General features: G+C 35.2%; 1 protein-coding gene across 4 annotated transcripts in view; it reads left to right on the top strand.

Moving 5' to 3' along the window:
- Positions 1-26,737, top strand: part of LOC128203075 (basement membrane-specific heparan sulfate proteoglycan core protein-like) — a 140,528-nt gene that overhangs the window by 10,542 nt on the left and 103,249 nt on the right. For all 4 annotated transcript variants that reach the window (XM_052904339.1, XM_052904341.1, XM_052904338.1 and 1 more), the window contains exons 2-7: positions 15,223-15,343; positions 18,457-18,631; positions 20,689-20,849; positions 21,347-21,853; positions 22,417-22,548; positions 24,169-24,291. In XM_052904339.1, the coding sequence (XP_052760299.1) occupies positions 15,223-15,343; positions 18,457-18,631; positions 20,689-20,849; positions 21,347-21,853; positions 22,417-22,548; positions 24,169-24,291 (1,219 nt within the window). The remainder of the gene's footprint in view (positions 1-15,222; positions 15,344-18,456; positions 18,632-20,688; positions 20,850-21,346; positions 21,854-22,416; positions 22,549-24,168; positions 24,292-26,737) is intronic.

Raw genomic sequence — 26,737 nt, 5'->3', positions numbered from 1 at the left:
TCAAACAATGTCGATGGAACCAATGACCCTTGGGCTCAGCAGCATACGCAGAAACAAGAACCGTTGCAATATCTAACGGTGGCTAAGTGAACAAAAATGATTGCAACTCAGTGTAGGAATGGAAGATGTTACAGTATTCTTGCGCTTAAAGAGCTTCTCAAAAAGTGAAATAGAACATTAGTTTTAATAAAGAAAGTCTAATTATTTGTTGATAGAAAGGATACAGTAGGACACAGTCATGTGCTTCAATCCGGACAAAGAGATGTTGGCTTGTATTTTCAACTGGTGTAAATACACAGCATGCGATAATTAGTGTCCGTTATATGTCATAGGTTTTTTAAAGGAAAAGAAAGCAAGTGTAAAATTTGTTACGTCTGCATATTTTTGTCGGTAGTTTATTTAGTGAAATGTGGTGACGAATCATGCTGTGATCAGCGCTTCAGTCGATCTGATTATTTAAAAAAGATTAATCCCTTCTACAGGTGACTTATTGAAGCCATCTACCTTCAAATGTGGTTGTTTTGAGGTTATTTAAGCTGTCTGTAAAAAAATAAATCCAGTGAAAATGTGAAGTACTTTGTGAAGCAGCAGTTTTTATTAGAAATTAAGGTCTAAAAACAAACAAACTTTTTGGTTTTTCTGTTCTGCTGTCATTGTTGGTGGTGTGCAAAACCTTTAAAGATGCACACTTACTCATATATAAGATTTACCACTATTGAAACAATTGTATAAAAATAACAAAAATAGTGAATAAAATGTCAAAAACAGTGGTTCTTATGAAGAACACCATGTTTAATTTGAAAGAAAGGTGCAGAAAACACAGTATTTCTATCTTATGAGATGATAGTTAATCAAAGTTAATCTTTTAGCACTCACCAATCATTGAATATATTTGCGTTTTCAGCTATTACTAATACGGTTACAATCTTATTATCTTGTTATCAGCAATAAATAATTTCCATTAATGAATTATTTAGTAAGTAGTCAAAGGTTTATCACTCAAAATTTATGTTTGTTAAATACATGTGTATGTATTGATTTTGAATAAGAGTGTCAATTTAACCTTGACTTTAACTAAAAAAAAATGTTCAAAGTATTCAATATTTGCCATGAACTATGCACACACCCTTAACAAGGCCCATAACTCTCTCATTAATAATTGGTAGAGCCACTTTTCAACTGAAAAAGCAAGAAGAGACGAGCAATGGTTTAAATCTTCGTATCAGCTGTTTAAGGTGTCGATATAGACAAATGGTCCGCATACATGTAGGTAATATATTTCTGTTTTTATCATTTTTTTTTGAGAGGTTATTTAATGGTTGTTAATAATAGTTTTGTGAAATGACTGAACAAAACTAAAAGAAATATTTTCATTTTTTCCGGTCTACTGACCTTTGCACTGCCTATCAAAGGCTAAATACAAGGTGTATTATTATCATTGGATCTATTTCATTCTTGCTGAGCGTTTGATAAAAAAAGATTAAACATTTAGATAAAATGATTATCTGACAGTGCGAACATTGTTACAGTTTATGTTCGTACATATGTTATCAAATAAGAATTATATTGAACTGTTTAGTATGTTACACATTAAAATGGTTGCTACTTGCATAGCCAGGAAATGTTTCCGGTTTTAAAGTTTAATTGGTAAAAAATAACTTTTGTGTGAATTGTAACTCTTAATTTATTGCGTAAATCCTATTCTGTACTTACTGACTTTGTCTGAGGTTTATGTTTTTACTGATCATGTAGCAAGGGCCAATTTGAGATCAATGACGGACAGCATATTAACCCCTGCACCCCCTACCCCTTTGTTTATTATTTCAAATTCTGTGTTTTTGGTATGACCAAAAAAGAAATCTACCTGTCAAAATTTCAATACGCAACTGCGTATTTGCGTACAGTCAGCTACGCGCGTGACTGTCACAATTTCAACCCCAATAAACACAATACAAAAAATCTTGAGAAATTGTGGAAACAGTAGTGATGGCATCAGCATGTATCAAGAAGAGTCAGAACAGTTTTCACTAACAAGAATTGTTAAGCTTTTGTTGGGCCAGCATGCCCAAACCCCTCTGCCAAACCAAACTTTTAACCAAAAAAATTCAGTTCTGATGGAGGGGCACAGGTCCAAAGTTTACGCCCTTAAGGTATGCCCCCTCTAACATCCAATCCTGGATCTGCCCCTGGTTTTGAACTGGTGTAGTGCTACTACCATGGACCTTTATGATGCTACCAAGTAATTAAAGATTGTTTGTACCAAATCTTGGAGTAATTGTGAGGAATCTTCCTTAGTCCAACACATATCCCTGTTATTTGTATCCCACTGTTGGATAATCACTAGTATTGGTATTCCCACCATAGGGTAATTGTCACCAATCATACAAAAAAGTCACCTGGGGGCCAATGTGCCTTAGATTCATCCTGATTAACATCTCTTCAACAAGTCTGGGGAAATGGGGGCTAAATCCCTACTGTGTGAGCCAGGCTTTAAAGTAATGAGAACTGTATGAACTTGTCTGCTGAACAAAATAGTTCTTGACAAAAGATGTCTATGATTCATAAAAATATGCATGCAATTCATAACATTTAATTTCAAGTACACTCCCACACAAAATGAGGCACTCAACAGTTTTAAAAGGCACTCAACAGTTTGAAAAGGCACTTAACAGTTTTAAAAGCACTACTATGCATGCTATTTATGATTTATAAGCCTATACAATGAAGTCCTCTTTTATTTGATCTGAAATATTTTGTGGTTGTATTGTAAAGTGTAATTATTGTTAACCAAAAATATGTCTCGATCTACATGTTTTTAACATAGCTGTTTTTGAGAGTGATGTAGTTGATTGGTTTAGGTGTCCGACTATGGCCGATAGGGTCCTGAAATTTGAAAATCTTAGAAAAAACCCTCTTTTTTAGTTTTAGGAATGGACATCTACAGTATTGAATTTTATGTAGCAGAACCACAAGCAGGAGTGATTCTCAAAGTTATCAGCCTAAGTCACAAACAAGCAAATAAATAACAAATTATTCCTCTAGAAAACAACTTTTGCAGTCTGCCCATACATGCCATATCCCCCGGCGGGGGAAAAAATCCCCCGGAATTTCGATCCATCCCCCGGTCTCCCGGTGGGAGATAAAAATCCCCTGGAATTAAAAAAAAAAAAAAAAAAAAAAAAAATTATATTTTTTTTTTAGATATTTTAAATCAGGCAATAGTGACAAAGTGAAACCACAGTATGTGAATGAAATTGAATGTAACGAAACAACTCCGCAAGGGTGAAATGACTGTTTAAAAAAGGTTTGATAAATACCAAAAGAAAACAAGTGATCAATTAATTAGAAGAAATGATCAAAGGCAAAGAAATATTACTATTTTGGAAAAGGTAGAAATTAATAAAATTCATTCCATTCTCTTAGTGTCTGAACGTCATCATAGCTGATAGTTTTAAGTATAATTTTTTGAAAAGACTTTGGAGGAAGTTAAATTTAATGTACAGTATTACAGCATGACATGACAGTGTATCATAAGAATATGATAAATCATGACATTAAATAATTCTGTATAATGAAAAAGTTAAGAGGTTTTCATAGCGAAATATAATTATGTGAATTCATTTTTTCGTACTTTCGCATCTAAATATACTTTGAAATTTCGCAAACTTAAACCTGCTAAAATATCCCCCTGAATACCACCAAAATCCCCCTGAATTTTTAGCCTTCTGTACAAATCCCCCTGAATGGTCTCTAGAAAATATGGCATGTATGATACTGTCTGCCCAACCTAAGAAAGTGGCGCTAGAAATGATTGATTTGCAAAAAAGCCCCAGTACTTGTGTTATTCATTGTACAGCTCTAGTCATGCTTGTGCACATGCCATAGTGTGTATGTTTTGCTGTGGCTTATCAGCTGAAATAAGCAACTTCCTCTACCAGGATGTTGTGAGGCATTAATAGCTAGCTATTGTTCCAGAATAACTTTTCTTTTTGAATAATTATGTACCTACATCATTACATTAAATGAAAGTTACTTCATTGCATAATCTAATAAGTGAAAGATCTAACCAAAGAAAATATGACATAAATTTGGGACATTTTAATCTAAGGAACTATTCTATGATATTTCATTTCAGCATACCTGAGCACCTACTTGTCTCGGTTTGATGTTCCATCTGGTAGTTTGTGATGTCTTTATGACTATGACTTATATGAGTGGAGATATAACATCATTATGAGGAAATACCTTGTAACCTGTACTAATGGACCCCACAAGATCAGACTGGGGTGTATAGGTCTATTTGCGGTCCTAGGTCGGTCCTGGGCACATATGTTTAGTTTTATACAAATATCCCTTACTTAAAAGTGATTGTTCTTGCAGGAACTGCTCACTGGGGCCTAAAAAAAAAATACATTTGGTTCGGGTTACCCGACCCTACCTACGGAATAGGCGCCAACCCTAACGTTTTTATAGTCAGTTTGAAAAAAAAAATGAAAAACTAAAAAAAAAAAAAAAATTCGTTTTTTTTTTAATTGCTTTTTAATATTAAGTTTAAACCTTAAATGCTTGTACATTGCAAGCTGTCTGATTATCTATTCCTTTAGGCAGATATCCCGATAGTTTGGTAAAAGCGTCATTCATTTAGTCTGACGGCATCTGAAATTTGTCAGTCGAAAAAAAGAATTGTTCATTCTGATAATTAACCTCTAACCCAATTGATTTCAGTCCCATGCTGCAGTCTGCATGCAAATTATGACAATGTGCAGAACCTCACAATATTTTTACAAGACTAAAATGTTTCATTATCAAAAATCATTACCGTTATTCTAAATGGGTGGAAACTAATGTAGGTATTCAACATTTTAATACAGAATGTAATCGCGGAGATAAAAGATAATAACTCAAAAAAAATAGGGCTTAAAATGGTTCTGTGTCCATATATTTAGTCCTGCGCTCAAAGCTTGATTCAAATGTATTGAAGAATGAAGTATTTTGAATATCTAATAACTCTAATACAATTTCACATGTGCAAAATGGTCTGTATCATGACAAGAAAGTCTGAAAGACATTTTATCAAGTTTTGTATTTGTCAGTGAGGTGGACTGAACCCTGTATAGTTTTACTTGGATCGGGTCAAAATTTACTGGTCAGGACTTCAAACTTTCCCTGATGTCTGCTAAGGTCTCATCTGAGCTAGGCTTAAGAAAAAATTCATATTGTGAGAGCCAAATATTGCTTTAACATGTGAGAATAACACAAAAGCACTGCTGGTTATTGAACCGTAGGCTGATATTGAAGCATAATCCATTTGGGTTTATTTTTTGTGCTAAACCAGCTCTACCAGACTTGTTTTTCATAGAACATGATTGCAAAGGGAGGTCTCTTAAACAATGGAAGGTAGATTTCATGAAAGTGAAAATGATCCATCAAATTCTTGCAGACTTATGCTTCAATGGTAAGAGGTTTACTTGCCAACTTTAATGGATATGCACTGGATTGCTTTCCTCATAAGCTGTGCATGATAATGCCTTGTGGTGAAGAATGTCTGCTTTGTAAGTATGAGGATATTGGAGATGAAGCGCATCTTTAAAAAAATTGTTAAGTCTGGATATATATATTAAAAAGGCTTGGGTTTATAAATTGCAGTCTATCCAAGAATATAGATATCTTCTGGAAGGGAATTAGTTTCTGTCAGAAAAAAATGATGCCACTTTATAAATGATTTGTATATTGTTTTAAGTAAATGGCAGCTGATAATTTTATCATAACGATGTAATTTAGACCAGTGAATTTCTGTTGTTTGATAGCAGCTGAAGTTTTCTTAAGATATTTTGTGATAACTTAATTGCTATACATACCTTTTTATGATTAATTTCCGACAGACCACTGCAGTTTTTTAACGTAATTGCTTTGTACACATTTATGCAGACACAGCAGTATAGGTAGCCTTCGCTTAGAAGTATAACATACAAGCATTATGCTAGCAACATCCACCTGGCATGTTAACTGAGAGAGTAAACAAGGTATTAATGTAGCAATTTAAAGCTAACATTATCATTAACATTTTTGGCCTAGGCCTAAAAAAAAAATATGTCTGTTTCGGGTAACCCGACCCTACTTATAAAAATGTGCCGACCTTAGCTATTTTTTTCCGTTTCTGAGCAAAAAAATATGCATTAGCGAATAGAGAGTTACGAAGGGCGGATAAATGCAGATTGTAATCAGAATTATTATTTATATGATAAAACAAAGTCAGGCAATGACAGTAATACAGGAAAGACTGCCATGTGCAAGAAAACACTCTGAACTTACGACAGATTGTGAAAAAAAAAATCAAAAAATCCCTACCTACCCTACCTAGAAATTTTGGGAAGGTTACCCTAAACAAACAATTGTTGTTTTTTTGGCCCTATGCTATTATGATGCTGCTGAGAAAGTATTCAAGCTTTAGTGAAGGTTGAGGCGTGTTGATGGAAGTCAGTTCTTTCATTATAGCCAGCCTCTGTAGACACCGAAGACTTCTCCTCAAGTGGGTGTAATATTGAGACATTTTGTAACTGTTTATGCCTGAAATTTTGGTAATAGTCTGAGAGTGTAATTATTTGCTTTCCCGAACATTAACCTTGAAGTGTTTGTTGGAGAGTTGTCTAGCTGAATTTCTGCCTTTATCTTGTAAGCTTGTTACCATGGTGCTGTTAGATGAAACAAAACATCTATCAGTCTGTTTGGCTTGTGACTTTTGTCTCACCTAATGCCTAATGTCTTACCATGCTATAATGGCTTACTCTTGGCCATCGTCTGACCTTGCTATGATGGTTGACTCTTGGCTATTGTCTGACATAATTATTATGGTTGACTCTTGGCTTTTGTCTTACCTTCCTTTTATGGTTGACACTTGGCTATTGTCTGGCCTAACTATTATGGTTGACACTTGGCTATTGTCTGGCCTAACTATTATGGTTGACACTTGGCTATTGTCTGGCCTAACTATTATGGTTGACACTTGGCTATTGTCTGGCCTAACTATTATGGTTGAGTCTTGACTATTGTCTGACATAATTATTATGGTTGACACTTGGCTATTGTCTGGCCTAACTGTTATGGTTGACACTTGGCTATTGTCTGGCCTAACTGTTATGGTTGACACTTGGCTATTGTCTGGCCTAACTGTTATGGTTGACTCTTGGCTATTGTCTGGCCTAACTATTATGGTTGACTCTTGGCTATTGTCTGGCCTAACTATTATGGTTGACACATGGCTATTGTCTGGCCTAACTATTATGGTTGACACTTGGCTATTGTCTGGCCTAACTATTATGGTTGACACTTGGCTATTGTCTGGCCTAACTATTATGGTTGACTCTTGGCTATTGTCTGGCCTAACTATTATGGTTGACTCTTGGCTATTGTCTGGCCTAACTATTATGGTTGACTCTTGGCTATTGTCTGGCCTAACTATTATGGTTGACACTTGGCTATTGTCTGGCCTAACTATTATGGTTGACACTTGGCTATTGTCTGGCCTAACTATTATGGTTGACACTTGGCTATTGTCTGGCCTAACTATTATGGTTGACTCTTGGCTATTGTCTGGCCTAACTATTATGGTTGACTCTTGGCTATTGTCTGGCCTAACTATTATGGTTGACACTTGGCTATTGTCTGGCCTAACTATTATGGTTGACACTTGGCTATTGTCTGGCCTAACTATTATGGTTGACACTTGGCTATTGTCTGGCCTAACTTTTATTGTTGACACTTGGCTATTGCCAGGCCTAACTATTATGGTTGACTCTTGGCTATTGCCTGGCCTAACTATTATGGTTGACTCTTGACTATTGTCTGGCCTAACTATTATGGTTGACACTTGGCTATTGTCTGGCCTAACTATTATGGTTGACACTTGGCTATTGTCTGGCCTAACTATTATGGTTGACTCTTGGCTATTGTCTGGCCTAACTATTATGGTTGACTCTTGGCTATTGTCTGGCCTAACTATTATGGTTGACACTTGGCTATTGTCTGGCCTTACTATTATGGTTGACACTTGGCTATTGTCTGGCCTAACTATTATGGTTGACACTTGGCTATTGTCTGGCCTAACTATTATGGTTGACACTTGGCTATTGTCTGGCCTAACTATTATGGTTGACTCTTGGCTATTGTCTGGCCTAACTATTATGGTTGACACTTGGCTATTGTCTGGCCTAACTATTATGGTTGACACTTGGCTATTGTCTGGCCTAACTATTATGGTTGACACTTGGCTATTGTCTGGCCTAACTATTATGGTTGACACTTGGCTATTGTCTGGCCTAACTATTATGGTTGACACTTGGCTATTGTTTGACCTAACTATTATGGTTGACTCTTGGCTATTGTCTGGCCTAACTATTATGGTTGACACTTGGCTATTGTCTGGCCTAACTATTATGGTTGACACTTGGCTATTGTCTGGCCTAACTATTATGGTTGACACTTGGCTATTGTCTGGCCTTACTATTATGGTTGACACTTGGCTATTGTCTGGCCTAACTATTATGGTTGACACTTGGCTATTGTCTGGCCTAACTATTATGGTTGACACTTGGCTATTGTCTGGCCTAACTATTATGGTTGACTCTTGGCTATTGTCTGGCCTAACTATTATGGTTGACTCTTGACTATTGTCTGGCCTAACTATTATGGTTGACTCTTGACTATTGTGTGGCCTAACTATTATGGTTGACACTTGGCTATTGTCTGGCCTAACTATTATGGTTGACACTTGGCTATTGTCTGGCCTAACTATTATGGTTGACACTTGGCTATTGTCTGGCCTAACTTTAATGGTTGACACTTGGCTATTGTCTTGCCTAACTATTATGGTTGACACTTGGCTATTGTCTGGCCTAACTGTTATGGTTGACTCTTGGCTATTGTCTGGCCTAACTGTTATGGTTGATACTTGGCTATTGTCTGGCCTAACTGTTATGGTTGACACTTGGCTATTGTCTGGCCTAACTGTTATGGTTGACACTTGGCTATTGTCTGGCCTAACTGTTATGGTTGACACTTGGCTATTGTCTGGCCTAACTATTATGGTTGACACTTGGCTATTGTCTGGCCTAACTGTTATGGTTGACACTTGGCTATTGTCTGGCCTAACTGTCATGGTTGACACTTGGCTATTGTCTGGCCTAACTGTCATGGTTGACACTTGGCTATTGTCTGGCCTAACTGTTATGGTTGACACTTGGCTATTGTCTGGCCTAACTGTCATGGTTGACACTTGGCTATTGTCTGGCCTAACTGTCATGGTTGACACTTGGCTATTGTCTGGCCTAACTGTCATGGTTGACACTTGGCTATTGTCTGGCCTAACTGTCATGGTTGACACTTGGCTATTGTCTGGCCTAACTATCATGGTTGACACTTGGCTATTGTCTGGCCTAACTATCATGGTTGACTCTTGGCTATTGTTTGGCCTAACTTTTATGGTTGACTCTTGGCTATTGTTTGGCCTAACTTTTATGGTTGACTCTTGGCTATTGTCTGGCCTAACTATTATGGTTGACTCTTGGCTATTGTCTGGCCTAACTATTATGGTTGACTCTTGGCTATTGTCTGGCCTAACTATTATGGTTGACTCTTGGCTATTGTCTGGCCTAACTATTATGGTTGACTCTTGGCTATTGTCTGGCCTAACTATTATGGTTGACACTTGGCTATTGTTTGACCTAACTATTATGGTTGACTCTTGGCTATTGTCTGGCCTAACTATTATGGTTGACACTTGGCTATTGTTTGACCTAACTATTATGGTTGACTCTTGGCTATTGTCTGGCCTAACTATTATGGTTGACCCTTGGCTATTGGCTGGCCTAACTATTATGGTTGATTCCTGGCTATTGTCTGACTTTACTATTATGGTTGGCCCTTGGCTATTGTCTGACCTTACTATTATGGTTGACCCTTGGCTATTGTCTGGCCTAACTATTATGGTTGATTTCTGGCTATTGTCTGACTTTACTATTATGATTGGCCCTTGGCTATTGTCTGGCATAACTTTAATTGTTGACTTTTAGCTATTGTCTGACCTTACTATTATGGTTGGCTCTTGGCTATTGTCTGATCTAACTATAATGGTTGACTTTTGGCTATTGTCTGAACTTGCTATGATGTTTGACTCTTAGCTATTGTCTGACCTTCCTATCATGGTTGACTCTTAGCTTTTGTCTGACCTTCCTATCATGGTTGACTCTTAGCTTTTGTCTGACCTTCCTATCATGGTTGACTCTTAGCTTTTGTCTGACCTTCCTATCATGGTTGACTCTTAGCTTTTGTCTGACCTTCCTATCATGGTTGACTCTTAGCTTTTGTCTGACCTTCCTATCATGGTTGACTCTTAGCTTTTGTCTGACCTTCCTATCATGGTTGACTATTAGCTATTGTCTGACCTTGCTATTATGGTTGACCTAGTTATTATTGTTGACTCTTGGCTATTGTCTGATCTTACTATGATGGTTGACTCTTTGCTATTGTCTGACCTTGCTATCATGGTTGACTCCTGACTATTGTCATCTAATTATTATGGTTGACTATACTGTTGTCCTGGTTGATGCTTGACTATTGTTTGACATTACCCTGGTTGACTCTTGACTATTGTTTGACATAATGCTGGTAGACTCTTGGCTATTGTCTGATAATATCCTGGTTGACTCTTGACTACTGTTTGACATTACCCTGGTTGACTATTGACTATTGTTTGACATTACCCTGGTTGACTCTTGACTATTGTTTGACATAATGCTGGTAGACTCTTGGCTATTGTCTGATAATATCCTGGTTGACTCTTGACTATTGTTTGACATTACCCTGGTTGACTCTTGACTATTGTTTGACATAATGCTGGTAGACTCTTGGCTATTGTCTGATAATATCCTGGTTGACTCTTGACTATTGTTTGACATTACCCTGGTTGACTCTTGACTATTGTTTGACATTACCCTGGTTGACTCTTGACTATTGTTTGACATTACCCTGGTTGACTCTTGACTATTGTTTGACATAATGCTGGTAGACTCTTGGCTATTGTCTGATAATATCCTGGTTGACTCTTGACTACTGTTTGACATTATCCTGGTTGACATTTGATTATTGTCTGACATTAATCTGGTAGACTCTTGGCCAGAAAATTGTCTGACATTATTCTGGTTGACACTTGATTATTGTCAGAAATTATCCTAGTGGCTCTTGGTTATTGTCTGAGCTTATTTTTTATTGACTTTGGGCTTATTCCTTATTGTCATGGTTGACGCTTTGCTATGTTCTGTCTTTGTTATTAGAATTCCCTTTAGTATTGGCCATTGTTGATTCTTGGCTGTTGTTTATTTATTGACTCTAGTTAAGGTTCCTTAAAGTAAATTTCATAGTTCATTTTATCAATTATTATTATAGATTAGATGAACCCCATGCCATGAAGTGGTATGCTTTTAAGCACTTGGTTGAGACTTAGAAACGAGGCAAGATCCTGCCAAGAACCTTTGTTAAAATTTTCTTTCCAGATGTTTATTGTAAATTTGCACTTTTTGGTCGGCTTAATGCATTTCTGGGAACAGCGCAGGTGGTGTTTATTTATACTGGAACAATGGAATTTCAGGAAGAAAAGTGTTGCATAAGCAGTTTGGATCCCAGGGCTGATATATGCTAGTCCAAATAATTGTACATGGTCAGACTTTTTAACGATTTCTTTACATGGCAAATCGTTTTATCCTGTTTTAGGGATTAGAAGAATCCTGTATTAAATGTTTATTATTTTAGACTAGATATAGCCAGGATGTACATTTTCCATAAAATTCAATTAATGGGCCATTTTGCGCACTCATAAATTTGTGCTGTTAGTGGAATATATCAATAGAAATGACAAGTAGGCAGTCAATTTTTCCCAAAATAGAATTGATTTGTTTATTAGAAATGCTTGCCAGTAAGTTTAGAGGGAAGGGAAGGCTCATTGGCAATGCCCATTAATTTGGTTGGTCCTGTCAAAACTTTGCAGACTTGAAGCCTTAGGGGAAGTTCTTAATTTGAGCAAATTTCTTTATTTGTTAAATAAGATAACCAGGCAATTTTTAAGAACATTAATCAAGTCTGACTTTTGGCGTTGTGAATTTCAGTGCATTGTTATGAAATGGTATCGCGTATAATAGAGTTGGCACTGAAACAAAGTCTAACACTGTTTATATTATTATATCTGTTATATTGGTTGTGAATATTTTAATAGTGAAAGCTCTTTTTACTGTCGCAAATCAATTGACGTCAACAAGTCAGATTGAACGAAGGTATTTCATCAAGCATAGTAGAATGTAGATTTAATGCTACCTTTTCTCTCAGGAAAGCTCCCAGTTCCACAGAGTAAGACAAAATATTGGAGCTTTGTTTTTTCTGCATTGATGAAACAATATTGTCAGTTGTTGCCACTGTGTCTAGGTCTGTATCATCGGTGTTCAAATCCTCATGACTATCTACTCAATGATTCAATGATTTCATGAGCTGAAATGCACTAAGCAGACGCAGCTGTTTTTTGAAAAATATAGGTTTTTTAATGGAATGTGTGAGACAGCATAGATCTGGGATCACTTTCAAGCCACAAAAAAAGTCTGACTGTAAAAACAAGCACTGGGTTATACCACAAATGGATGTCATGTTACAATAGTTTAGTTGCTAGTATTGTAATAAAGAAGTCATTCAGTGTATCTGATTTCCTCGTCTGTCACCACCTGAACAGGTGCGCTGATAAAAAGACTGTTCACTTGATTTGTTCTTCACACAAGAAAACCAAGTCCATTTGATTTTTGTTGGTTGATTGACAGTCGTTGCATTATATCGCAGTGTTTAAGGATATGACATTTTTTGCTTGACTTTGACACAAAATCGTTGACAAGAAGTTAAATGAAACCGTCTTGTGTTTGCTTTTCAGAAAATTTGGTGATTTTAGTTATGATAATGAATCCTTGTTAACCTTCATTGTTTTTAACATCTTATCAATGTTGTTTTTTAAGCATGATGTGTTTAAAGTAGCTGATGGCCACATGATTGATTTGGTTTACGAGTTTGTCACAACTGACTTAGGGTTCAAACTTTCTCCTTAACTGAATGACGTGGTATAAAAAAGTAGTAGAATATATCAAATGCATTTTTCAAAAGGAAGATCAGTAATTAATGGGCAATATCCCTATCTTTGGATGGGGCTTATCAGTAAATGAGGAGCATTAATGTCTGTCCTGGACAGGCAAATCCATGACCTATCATCTTATGTCAAGGGTGATAAAGATAGCTAATAGGGGTGGTGGCTACTGCTGTGTCATAAAATAAAAAGGTAGGGAAATGATAAATCTTAAAGGTTGTTTGTATAGCTACCAATATATAAACACTGTGAGGAAATTGAAGTGAAACAAAAATACTCCATCAATGAAATATATCTGTCTTGACCGCACTGAAGTATGGTTGGGTGGAGTTTTGTGTTGTCTTTTGTTAATTGTGAATGTCTGCCTGTTTGTCTCTATCGCTGCCTGTCTGCTTACCTGCCTGATGTATTAGCAGCAACATTAATTTATATACTCCTGAAATGATATTTTCAAGATAAAGGTAGCTCCATTAATTTGATGAATGTGGCTGGTGCATTTTGCCGACCAAATAGCATTACATTCAATAAGGTTGTTTTTGTTTAAGACTAACAGACATACTTTCAAAAGTTGTGTGTATGAAAGACATTCCTTTTCTATAAAAATGCAATCTGGTTTATTTTTAATTTTAGATATTTTCTTTGTCAATTAAACACCCTTCCTTCAAATACGATCAAAAGTACAATGAACCGGTGCATAACATCTGATACCTTTCACATTTGAGGGTTACTCTGGAGTTTTTTTATCATGTCTGACCCCAGTCTTGGCGCTGACATTTAATTTATCTATTTTGACTGAGAAGTCCTCTTTCATCCCACATGATTTTCTCAAAATATACATACTTTCTTTTCAAATTTAGATTACTGATCTAGTTGAAGCAATATCCTATAAAAACTTGAGAACCATATAGCATTGTGGGATATGACAGTGTCATAAATTATTTTTGTGGGGTACTTTAAATATTTTATTTCGTATAAACTAAAACCAGCCGGGTTTACAAATTAGGTAACAAGGTCAACATCCATGAGTTTATTTTCTTGTATGATTTTGTTATGAAGGGCTCTCTATAAATTTTTGACAAAAAATTAGTGTCAGATGTGATTTTTTTGCTTTAAAATCGCTACTTCGTACTTGTTATCTTCAAAATCTCACAGCCTTTATTCAATTTGTGAATGAAATAACTGCAGTTTTTGTCCCGTTTGCCTTGAGTACCCTTAATTGGTTCAGATACAAATAAGGCAAATAAAAGCGCTGATTGATTGTATAGGAGATAAACTTTAACATTGTACCTTTTTTTCTACTCAACTTAAAAACATTCAAAACTAGGTTGTCGGGTCACCATGAGTCATTCCAACAGATAAAAGTTTCACTGAATGTGCAAAATACAGTTTTGAATGAATCTTGTGTTTGTTTTACAGTGCAGTATGATAATGACAAGTCGATTTTGCACTTTCTGTAAATAATGAAATGAACGCGGCCACCTTTATTTTGCCAATCTGGGGGTAAAAATTGTTTCATAAATTCTACTTCATTTATATCAAAATGATATGGTCTTAAATTGAAAAATTACGACTTGGCACAATAGTTCAAACTATAATGTAAAATTGCATGCTTGTATCGCTTAATTTCAAGCCCCATTAACAGCCATTATATATGCAGTTTTAGTTCATTCACTTAACATGATGGGGTGATTTTGGAAATTTAAAATGATTACTCCCGTTCATTTTGATACAAACATTTTATCTCTGTAATGGGGTATATAATATACAATGAACATTTTAGCTTTGAAATGGGTATATGATATACACGGTAACCTAAAATTGGTATTATATTTATAATTTTGTATCCATGTTTTTCCCAAAGTTTCTGTCATACAAACTGTGTTTATGGTTGACTTATAAGAGAAACCTAGCTATGAGACTGAAATCCCCATGGGGGTAGTCTTTAAACCTCAGGTGCGGGATTACTCTCAAGGAGACAATTTACTGATACTCAATGTCTAGAATATTGTAACAGTTACAATAGTGTCTTTATTAGAGAAATATTTGTATATTTACAGGAAAAAGACTTTGAGTTTGCTGGTGAGAAGACAGCTCAACTTTCTGATGATGAGGACTTTCTGGCGGACCAAGAAGGGTCAGGGGACATTGAGGGGAGCGGCGGGGCAATCGCAGTGCCAGGTAGATTTATGATATACGCAAGTCATACAGGGGTCATATTCAATACTATACTTATCCCTATCTTTATGGTATCCATTTAGTTCATAGGTCAATTGATATTTTAGTCCAAATGAAAACCCTCAGATTTTTGTCCTTATATTAAATCTGCACTCTTACAGATTGACCGTTTGACAACTTCTTAATTGTTTGTCTTGGAATGCGCCAAATTTTGCATAAATGTCTGAAAACAGGTGGTATAAGATTGCTGATAAAAGATAAGATCACTGTTATTAATATTTACGTTCAAAAAATGATGTTTATGTTAAGTGTTACAAATACGTTAAGCAAATATATATACATATTTTCGAAATTTTTGAAACAATGGCGATCTGTTCTATTGTGAGTTAACTTCTATGACTGTATTGAAAGCATCGATGCCAGTATCAACTGATTCTGAGACAAGAAAAATGTCAAAGTTGTCAATCTGTGAGTGTGCAACTTAAAGAAAATTTATTTCATACATCTATTTTAAGAGGGGTTGAAAGTTATTAAGGGGAGTGGAGCAGGGGCCAAATGCATGGAAGATGTTCTAAACATGATGAAAAAAAGTTTGTACCTTGAAGTGCCTGTGTTTAGATATTAATTTTAGGGTTGAATTGAACTTGGCTTATATGTCTAGCACTGCTTCCTTGTATCTCATTTTAAAGGGGCTGTACTACCTATGATGAAATAGTGAAAAAAGAGAAAATTGTCGAAAACTGACATAAACTTGGTATTGATGTGTACACTTCATTGAAACTTACTAACTAAAGTACCACATAGTTAGAATTAATTTATTTTTCGCAGTTTTTTCGTATTTTTCAATTAAAAATGATTACTAGGTATGTCTACCTAGTAGAATTAATTCTTTATGCGAGATTGGCTTGTCAATGTTATCACGTGATATTACCAAGTTAGGTATATAGTTTAATTATTCCAACCATAAATAGGCAAAGCCTTTGTAGCACAGTGGATACAAAACTGAACTGCAATTTTGGGGACTCCGGTTCGAACCCGGTCTCCGACACAATTTTTTTTACATTTTGGTATTTTTTTTTACAATTATGATATCAAAGAGTAAAACCTTTTATTAAATAATTGTCCTGAGATTTCTTACAAAAAAACAACAACTTTTTTGGTGCATATCTGGTGTACAGTCCCTTTAAGGTCAAAGTAGCTGTTGAAACCTGCCATTGTTGAGAATGAATGAATTGGACATAAATTACAAAAAAACACAAGACATACATTTTCCACAACTCCAATAGATACATATCTAGCTGACAATGCTGGAATTATTTACCAGAAAATCTTGAGAAAATCTCATTTGAATTGCATACAAAGCTGTTTAAATCACATTGCATCTTTTCCAAGAATCAGTGCTCTGTAACTGCAACATGAAAACCACACCCTATTGGACAATGAAAAGTGGAAACATCTACCCAACTGTCTACTGATAAGCCTTGTATAGTTTTGTGGCTGCATAAACTTTGATGATAATTACAGACATAGAAATGTCTAGAAGAATGTTGATGTTGCTTTTTGCAAGATTTTCATCTGGAATACACACTGATATTCATCAGAAGTTCAGCCGTAATTGCCAAAGCAGATTTTCTCCAATGTTAGCATGACATCATGGGAAGATATTTGGTTTTGAATTCAGTTTAATTGTATTTTAATTAGATTTAATTGACAATGTTAGTTTTTCTTATCTAATAATGATTTGCTTGTTTGCACAATGAAAGATTTACATGACATTTACAACTAGCTGTTATATTGTATGTATATTTCATTACTAATTATGCTTTTAAAAACAAATTTCTTGACATTGATGGCTTTAAATCATATAAAAAAAAATCAAGCGATGATATTACACAAAGATTGTCTCTGTTTGTCCTTTTTTGCAAGTGAAGCAAATACGTTGTTATTTTTTGTCGATAAAAACATTTGTTCTTCATTAACTTTTTAATTTATGTAAAATCTGATGTAAATTTAAAGTGAATTTCACCAGGGTTTCGTAGTATGAAAGTATTAAAGATAGTTTATAAAGAATCATATTCATGAAACAAGCAATATCTCAACTTCTATGAAAATTCTTTTGGACTCTTAAGTTGCTTCTGAAGGAAAAAGTGATACATTTAAAATAATCTCTGTGTTTTCTTAAGCATTATATATTGAAAATCGAGAATGATTTGAAACATTAGATTATGAATTTTGTATCTGAAACCATGTCAAGTTTCTTAGATATGGGTTAAATATCAAGATTAATGACTTTAGAAGCATCATGTTATGTTGGTGTGTAAATAACAAGATTGTTTAACAAGATTTGGAGTGGGTGTAATATTACAGTGTTCAGCAATTATGTAGTATTGTTTGATTTAAGACCCTATAAGCATATATCTTGATAAATCAAACTGAAACTTGCCATAGAAAAACATAATTTAAAAACAAATAAGGCAAAACATAATGATAGACTTTCTTCTCATTTGAAATAAAGAGTGGAATAAGACCAAATAAGCTGATGGATTTATTAATGATTTTCAGCTCGTCTGTTTCTCGATAAAAGTCAAGTATTGTCATAGCCTTGGCGTCGGTGTCCTTGTAGGTTTGCAAAAGCTAAAGCCTCAGCTTTGTGATACATATTAAGCATATGAACAGCAAGCCCCATAACTCAGACCTAAATAGTTGTTGAGTTATGCCCCTTTTAATGAAAAACAAAAACAGATGAGCGTTGGCGTTCACTCTATGGTACTCTTGGTTTTTACTATCATTATACAACTAGTTGATCATAGGGCGGTATTCATAAAATTTCTTAAGTCATGTCCTAACTAAAGTCACTTTCCTTACTTAAGTATCTCTTTAGTCATATGAAATAAAAAAAATAAAGAATCTCCCAAATACATTCTTGACCTTATTAAATAAAACATACTTTAATGTTAAAAACACTTTCTTGTAATTTGACTACGAAAATTTTAAGAAATGGACTTAGGTTAGGAAATGACTTAAGATGATTTATGAATATGGCCCCAGTTCAGTAGTAAGACATTTTCTTCTATCCTTCAAATCATAACACAATAAGATTATTTTCCCTCTTTCAGCCTTATATAGAGCCAGGATCAACATCACAAGTCTTTCATTTACGGCTGAAATCGAGGCAGCACGGGACTCTCGTACAATCAACAGTCTAGCGATTACTATACAGCTCCAAAAGGCTATAGAGCAAATCCTAGCCAGCCTGCGTGGGACTATACGGATAAGAATTGTGGATTATGAGTAAGTATAGGTTATCAAGTATTACATTCAATATTGTAGTGTTAATGCCATAAGTTACCAAGTGAAAGTATGTATAAAGTTTTGGTACACATTGTGGCATTGGCCAATTGAAATTATGATTTTTTTTATCAAAACCAAAAATGAAAATAAAAGTTCCATCACTCTATCTAAAGTTTATACAGAGGTATGCTCCCTTTTTCAGTCAAGAAAACATACATTAGCATTATTTATGGCAATGACCTGTAGTGTGCTTGTTAAGAATAAGATGTTAAGTATTTTCTGCAAATTTACTTCAAAGGGATTATGATTAGAACTTCAGAGTTTCTGGGGTACAAAATCGTAAAAAAATATCATATTTTATTATGAAGGCATAGATCCCAATGTATGTTATTTTGACTATCTCTGCCAATATATTTCCCCATTATTTGTGTTATCTTTATTATGCACCACCTCATGGGGAGACATACCTCCACAATTATGATTTCAGAAATAACTCTGATAAGCCCATAGGCTGTTTTGAAGCCTGGAAAGTGTTTGTACTGAGGCAAAAAATAAACAATCCAAATGTCTGTAAAAAAAACTGCATTTTTGCAGGTGTAAAGATATTATATTGATATGTCATTTCTGTTAGTGCAGAAAACACTCTTCTTTGTATTGTATGAGCAGATTTGTAGAAAGTATTAATTTCTGCTAAAACATAATGATGTGTTAAAATCATATGAAACATTGAAAATGGTACATTTGGAACAAAATAAACCAAGCTGTTTTGAATTTTATACCCTCCACTCAATTTTTAGCTTATTTAATTTTCCTAGAAATTTTATTTAGTTATTGTGATAGCCTTTAGCCGTGTCAGCTTTTGCAGCAGTGATGTGCATTTGTTATGAAAGACAATATTGGCATGTTTATCAAGACCCATAACTCTGGGTTAAATAACTGTTCACCTATGCCCCTTTATCAACGGCGAAAAAATACCCATGGGCATCAAACGAGTGTTGTCATGCTTTTGTAATGCTCTTGTTCACTGAACATTTACTGTAAAATCCTTATACTGTGTACTAGAAAGGGCTCAGGGGTATAAAAGCAAAGTATGATTTCAAGTGACATTTTTTAATCTTCAACAGAAAAGCATGAATTTCCAGAAAAGCTTGCTTAGTCATTGAAAGTATATCTGGATCCCATTGTTCGTGTTTGTTTCTGATTACCAGAATATAATGTGTTATTGTGATTGCAAACATAACAAGGCAATTCTTGGAACAGTATGTTATTCAAAAATACAAATTTCCAGGCCTGTGCAAATAATCAGTTATTACAATGTTGTTTCTCTTTAGATTTCGAAATAACTGCCACATTATGAGCGAATGCTATTAAACCCACGCATTAACACTCGTTGAATATTACCAGTTTTCGCTCATTGAGTATTGCCAGTCGACATAAAAATCTGTTTTAAGCCAGTTAAATATAAAAGCATAAATAATACTGCTGTGACATACACTGATGTTGTAATATGAGTTTAATAGTCGCATATATAGAATATTAATATGATGGCGGATCCTGCATTAAAGAAGTTCCCGGTAGTGTTTTTTTTTCAGTTCATGTTCTTTTCACCTCATTTGATTCAAATAGTTTCATAGTCCTTGTGGCCTTGCCATTGCGTGCAATGACTTTAAGATGTTAGCCCAAGTGTCATAGTCACGATAACATTTTCTGCAGTTATGCCCCCTGACAAACTGTGATAATAACTGACAAGTCTTGATAACCGCTTACAGTGCCATGATGAAATAACTGAGATTAATGGGACTAAGTTTGAAAAATCAATCATAAATTAGTTGCCAACCTTAAATGGACTACCCCTCCTCAGAGTTATTTTCACCATTTTTGACACAAAATCCTGAAAAGCCTAACTTGGTTGTAGCTAGACCAAAGTTGATGTGGAGGTTTCGTCTGCTAGTATGATGCTGTAAAAATGCTTTCATATCGGATTGATGTCTTTGCTTACAGTGTCTATGTTGACCCCTATAACACAACGTAATTCCAATATAATTTCAAATTTGCAGGCCGGGCTCACTGATGGTCGTGTTTGATGTGGAGACTGATGGTTCCGCCACTGAAGATGAGATCGTTGCCCGTCTCAAGGAAGCGCTCAGTAAAGGAGTCATTAATGGGAACGAAGTCAGTCTGGAGGGATTCCAGTTTGATCTGGTTAGGACTGAACCAGGTTAGTCAACATATCAGTTATGTTGAAAGCTTAATGCCAAATGTTTCAATGTGCAAAGAAGTTTAGTTTGTCTGCAGTATCAGTCTTGAGAGTCCAGTTTAATCTAGTCAGAACAAGGCCAGATAACTCAACTACACTTACATGTATGTTGTAATCCATACAATATGTTGCCCTTGTGCTAAGTTCAGGATCACTTCACCTGAGGAAGGTTCAGTTCAGTTTGAACATGGCGTAAGTTCAGGATCACTTTACCTGTGGAAGGTTCAGTTCAGTTTGAACATGGCGTAAGTTCAGGATCACTTCACCTGAGGAAGGTTCAGTTCAGTTTGAACAGGGCGTAAGTTCAGGATCACTTTACCTGTAGAAGGTTCAGTTCAGTTTGAACATGGCGTAAGTTCAGGATCACTTCACCTGAGGAAGGTTCAGTTTAGACTTTCTGTAGTCTATTTGAGTACTGTCTTTCAAACAGTAATTCTCTACAATATGTTATATTTCAGCAACCTGCCCAGCTTACTTTGGAACAGATCCTGCACCCCTTCCTGATATTGATAGGACTATATATGGAGCCAAGGCAAACATCATGGTTGACAATCCATTCCCCTGTGACGGAACCATTGTGGCTTGGAGGTACTACCGAATTGAAAGAGTGGGCACTGCCTACTTTGGAGTGTTCAGACCAGTTGAAGGAGGCGGTCATCAAATAGTCAATTATACTGAAATTCCTGAAGCAGAGATCGGAGAACAAAGGGTCCAGCTGACTAATAAAATAAATGTAATTCAGGGCAATTATATTGGTGTTTTCTACGATCGGGGAACCCAGTTTGGGGTGGTCTCAAATGATATCAGTTTATCTAGTAGTGATAGAAACGATCTATATACTAACTATGTTATTGCTGCCTACTTTGAAGACCTTTCATCCGGAACCTATTATCAAAATCCATATGGATACGAAACCACTAAAGCCAAATTTGCAATACAGGCAGAGATGGAATATGGTGGACCAGGTAATACTTTTTTTCATTTACTATTGTTTTTATGTGAGCTATGAGACATTACATTCTTAAATGTATATGTGTATAGAAGTTGTCAAAAATCCATAATCACTATTTGGATTTTTTTTTGCTAAAGGTGACAAACCATTTCCGCTGCTAGCAAGTATTTGTCGCATTTGGGAGTGTTTTGTTTGGTTCCTTTAGTTGCCTAATTTTTTAAAGAAAAACTGTAGGTATTGTCGTAGAGCTGAAGTTGTTTTAATCGACCTTGTCTACGGATTCATGCAATAGCTTTCACTTTTCAGTCACTACTGAAAAACAATTAATATATATATCTAACAGAAATGTAACATTGAGCATAATGTTTACCTGTGAAAAAACACATATAAATGTTAAAGGCCCATTACTCTGTCAAAAATAATTCTCAAATAATACCCCTTTTTGCCATCATTTTACTGAGAAGTTGACTTAATTTGTCCAGAAACTGACGGACCATACAAAGCTTGTGGTTTTATGAACATATAGTTTGAAATTTTACATTTTCCTTTTAATTCAGAAACTGACTATACTTTCAGTTGTTGTGACTGCTGCCCCTGTAGTGTGCACAGCTGAGGAGTGGAAATGTAGGAGTGGGGAGTGTATTCCACAGGAATATCGCTGTGACAACCAGCCTGATTGTTTTGATAAGTCTGATGAAGAAGAATGTGGTAAGAAGAAAAAATCTATAGTCTGTTTAATTATTTTTTTTATTGACTATAGTCTCTTTTCATGAAAGATATATGTACATACTTTGCAGAGTTAAAATGCAATCAATTGACAAGATACCAGTTGAAAGTCACCTATTTCTCTACAAATTATAGACAAGTGGCAACAGACAATATGTCACTTCTTTTTCAAACTGGGTTTCTTTTAGTTTTTTTACATGACGTGACACTGAACACTCTGATTTTGATATTTATTACTGTTAAACCAACAGAGAGATATTCTTTTCTTTTTAACCCTGGACAAACAAATGTTGACTTTGATTCAATAATTATATTCATTCGTTAAAAAAAAAGCAAGTCGGTATGGAAGCGGTCATAATCCGATTTAAACATCATATCAATTAACCTCAGTTTCACCATAAAAAGAAAGCTGAATTTCTTTGTCAAAATTCCTGCAATGTATGCTCATATATATTGCTGTATTGGCATAAAGTTTTAAAATACCATTGGTTAAGGATTTGAGTTAATTTGTTCGGCATCATTGAATAGACAGAATGTCAGAACATCACCATGCAGCAGGCAATTTCGCTGAAATGACCGGTAATTTGTCATTGCTTGACAATTTACACCAGTCTGGCATTTCTTGCCTGTAATTTTGTTGTCACTAGGAATAATGCGGTATTTCAAAATTTGCAAAAAACGATGTAACACTTACCAGTGATTACTGTAAGCATTTGGAATTAAATTACACATATTTATGGCAAAAGTGATGCTCCCTTTAAAATTTGTGTCGTTTTTACGACATTACTTGTCCTTTTTGAAGTTCCTCAAGACCACTGTTCTGATAAAAAAGTTGAAAAATGATTATGTTCTTGAAGAGTTTGAAAGCGCCATGTTATTTCACCTAAGTAATAACTTGACTATCTGCTGTACTGGAATATGTCTTATTTTATTGACGCACAATTTGCCTTGTAAATGAAATAAAGTAGAAGTGACATTATTGTTTATAGATTTCCAGTGAGACTATTTTTAGAAAAAATGGTGGGGTTTGGTGGTGATATTATTGTTGCGAACTGGATATTTTTCCTAAACATGGCTAGTGTTTCTGAGATGTTTTTCGTTAAAGAAGAAATATTGACTTACGGTACTGTTTTATTGCATGCGAAAAATACAAAACTGCTTTGATAACCAAAATTTCTTAAAAACAATTCAGGTTCCAGAATCTTATAAATGTAAATTAATTCCGTAAAGTGTTCAGTCCTGGAAATTGCTTTTTTCTTACATTTTATTTTGACTACAAATAAATGAATCAAGTATAGATTTTAATACTGAAACCGAAACGGATTAGACTATTAATACTTTATTGAAGATGTTTATTGCAATTATTGGGATGTAAAATTATTTATTTGGATATATATGAAATAACAACAACCTTCAATGTTTTGAAAATTAAAAAAAGAAGAAATGCATTAAATGTAACAATGGTATGCATACTTGTATAAGTGTATGTTTTTGCTCAGAATGAGATCATAGACTTAAGTAGCCCTTTGACACTTGCATTATGTAAGATTAAAGCATTTGCTGTTTTCACAATACATCTAAACATTGCTATGTTTGTTACAGATAATTTGTCAAACTGCGCAGCCGATGAGTTTAGGTGTAAGAACTTGCTTGTGTGCCTACCCCCACAGTTTGTGTGCAACTTTGTTGATGATTGTGGAGACAACTCGGATGAAGAACAGTGTGGTGAGTTATTGGTTCTTGTTTCTCATTCATCATTTTAGGGCTACCTCATTATGAAAGGTAGTTTTTCTGAGGTCTCCCTGAAGTAGTTAATTATGCTAGCGATGTTTTCCTGAGGTAGCTTATTATGCTAGGAAGTTTTTTCTGAGGTATCTTATTATGCTTGGTAGGTTTTAATGAGGTATTTCATTTTGCTAGTTAGATTTTCCCGATGTGGATTATTATGCTAGGTAGGATTTTCTGAGGTAGCATATTATGCAAGGTAGGGTATCATGGGGTAGTTATTATGCTAGGTTTTTTTTCTGAGGTAGCTGATTATGCTTGATAGGTTTTTATGAGGTATTTTATTTTGCTAGTTAGTTTTCCTGATATAGATTATTATGCTAGGTAGGTTTTCCTGAGGTAGGTTGTTATGCCAGGTTGGTTTTCCTGAGGTAGCTTATTATGCTAGGTAGGTTTTCCTATGGTAGCTTACAGTGTTCTGCCAAGTATTGAAAAAGATGGGGCCGAATGGCCCAGCAGTCATGAAAATTAGGGGCCATTTTCAAAAGTGAAGGGCCATGACCTTTTCCAGGGAAAAAATGAAAACTTTTAAATGAAAGTGTTTTATTTACTCATTATATACATGGTGTAACATCCACATGACATCAGTATTCTCAAATATTGGACAGATCCATTTGACATTTAGAAAAAAAAAACTATAAACATGGCACAAATGAGACACAGTGATATATGTTAAGAACAGTTTCAAATGTCAATGTGTTGTTATGCTTTATCAGGGATGTGATTGACCTGGCAGCTGTAGGGCTGAAATCATTTCGGTCATTGGGGCACTTTTGGGGTCAAAAGCACACTGCCGTAGAAGAAAAATTGGCCCCAAAGCACACTAGTATCTTTTTTAATCAGTTAAAAAAAAAAAAAAAATCTTTTATTTTATTTATTTCTTTTTTTTTCTTGGGGGGGGGGGGGTCCTTGGGGCCATTAGATCCGCGGAATTCCGCGAATCCGCGGACAAATCACATCGCTAAATTGTAACCCTCCCCACCCAGGAATATTTTCCTGTTTTGCATTCCTCTAATGCACCAGGGCCTCATTGAAATTGAATTTGTTTATATCTCCCCCCCCCCCCTCCTAATTTGAGTTGTTGTTTTTTTCTCAGCCATGATGATGACATTGAATTTAGTAAAAAAAATATACTACCCCTCGCAGTTGGATAGTTACATGTATTCGGACCAATGAAAATCGTTGTTTTATCGAATGAATGCTGTGCTGTAAAACTTCTGAAAAAGAAATCGATTAAGTAAAAACGGCTCTTTAAAAATTCAATTAAGTCAGAACGGCTTTTCGAAAAACGGGCGCGCCGATCGGCCCGTCTACAGGTATTTCGTTGCGCCATCACGATTTTTTCTGCGCCAATGGCGCAAGGGCGCGTCCTTGGCAGAACACTGGTAGCTTATTATGCTAGGTAGGTTTTCACGAGGTAGGCTTTTATGCTAGGTAGGTTTTCATGAGTTTTTTTTATTTTGCTAGTTAGATTTTCCTGATGTGGATTATTATGCTAGGAAGTTTTTTCTGAGGTATCTAATTATGCTTGGTAGGTTTAACTGAGGTATTTCATTTTGCTAGTTAAATTTTCCCGATGTGGATTATTATGCTAGGTAGGATTTTCTGAGGTAGCATATTATGCAAGGTAGGTTTTCATGGGGTAGCTATTATACTAGGTTTTTTTCTGAGGTAGCTGATTATGCTTGATAGGTTTTCATGAGGTATTTTATTTTGCTAGTTAGTTTTCCTGATATAAATTATTATGCTAGGTAGGTTTTGCTGAGGTAAGTTGTTATGCCAGGTTGATTTTCCTGAGGTAGCTTATTATGCTAGGTAGGTTTTCCTGTGGTAGCTTATTATGCTAGGTAGGTTTTCATGAGGTAGGCTATTATGCTAGGTAGGTTTTCATGAGTTTTTTTTATTTTGCTAGTTAGATTTTCCTGATGTGGATTATTATGCTAGGTATGTTTTCATGAGGTAGCCTATTATGCAAGGTAGGTTTTTTGAGGTAGATATTATGCTACGTTTTTTTTTCTGAGGTAGCTGATTATGCTTGGTAGGTTTTCATGAGGCATTATATTTTGCTAGTTAGATTTTTCTGATTTAGATTATTATGCTTGGTAGGTTTTCCTGAGGTAGGTTATTATGCTGGAATGGTTTTTCTGATCTAGGTTATTATGTAGGTATATTTTCCTGAGGTAGCTTTTTATGCTAGGTAGGTTTTTATGAGGTAGGTTATTATGTCAGGTAGGTTTTCCTGATGTAGCTTATTATGCCAGGTAGTTTTTCCTGAGGTAGCTTATTATGCTAGGTAGGTTTTCATGAGGTAGGTTATTATGTCAGGTAGGTTTTCGTGATGTAGTTTATTATGCTAGGTAGATTTTCCTGATGTAGTTTATTATGC

The sequence above is a fragment of the Mya arenaria genome, chromosome 9, assembly GCF_026914265.1.
Source record: "Mya arenaria isolate MELC-2E11 chromosome 9, ASM2691426v1".
Taxonomy (NCBI): Eukaryota; Metazoa; Mollusca; class Bivalvia; order Myida; family Myidae; genus Mya; species Mya arenaria.
Note: the sequence above shows the minus strand (reverse complement) of the source record. Positions and strands in the feature narration are given on the sequence as shown.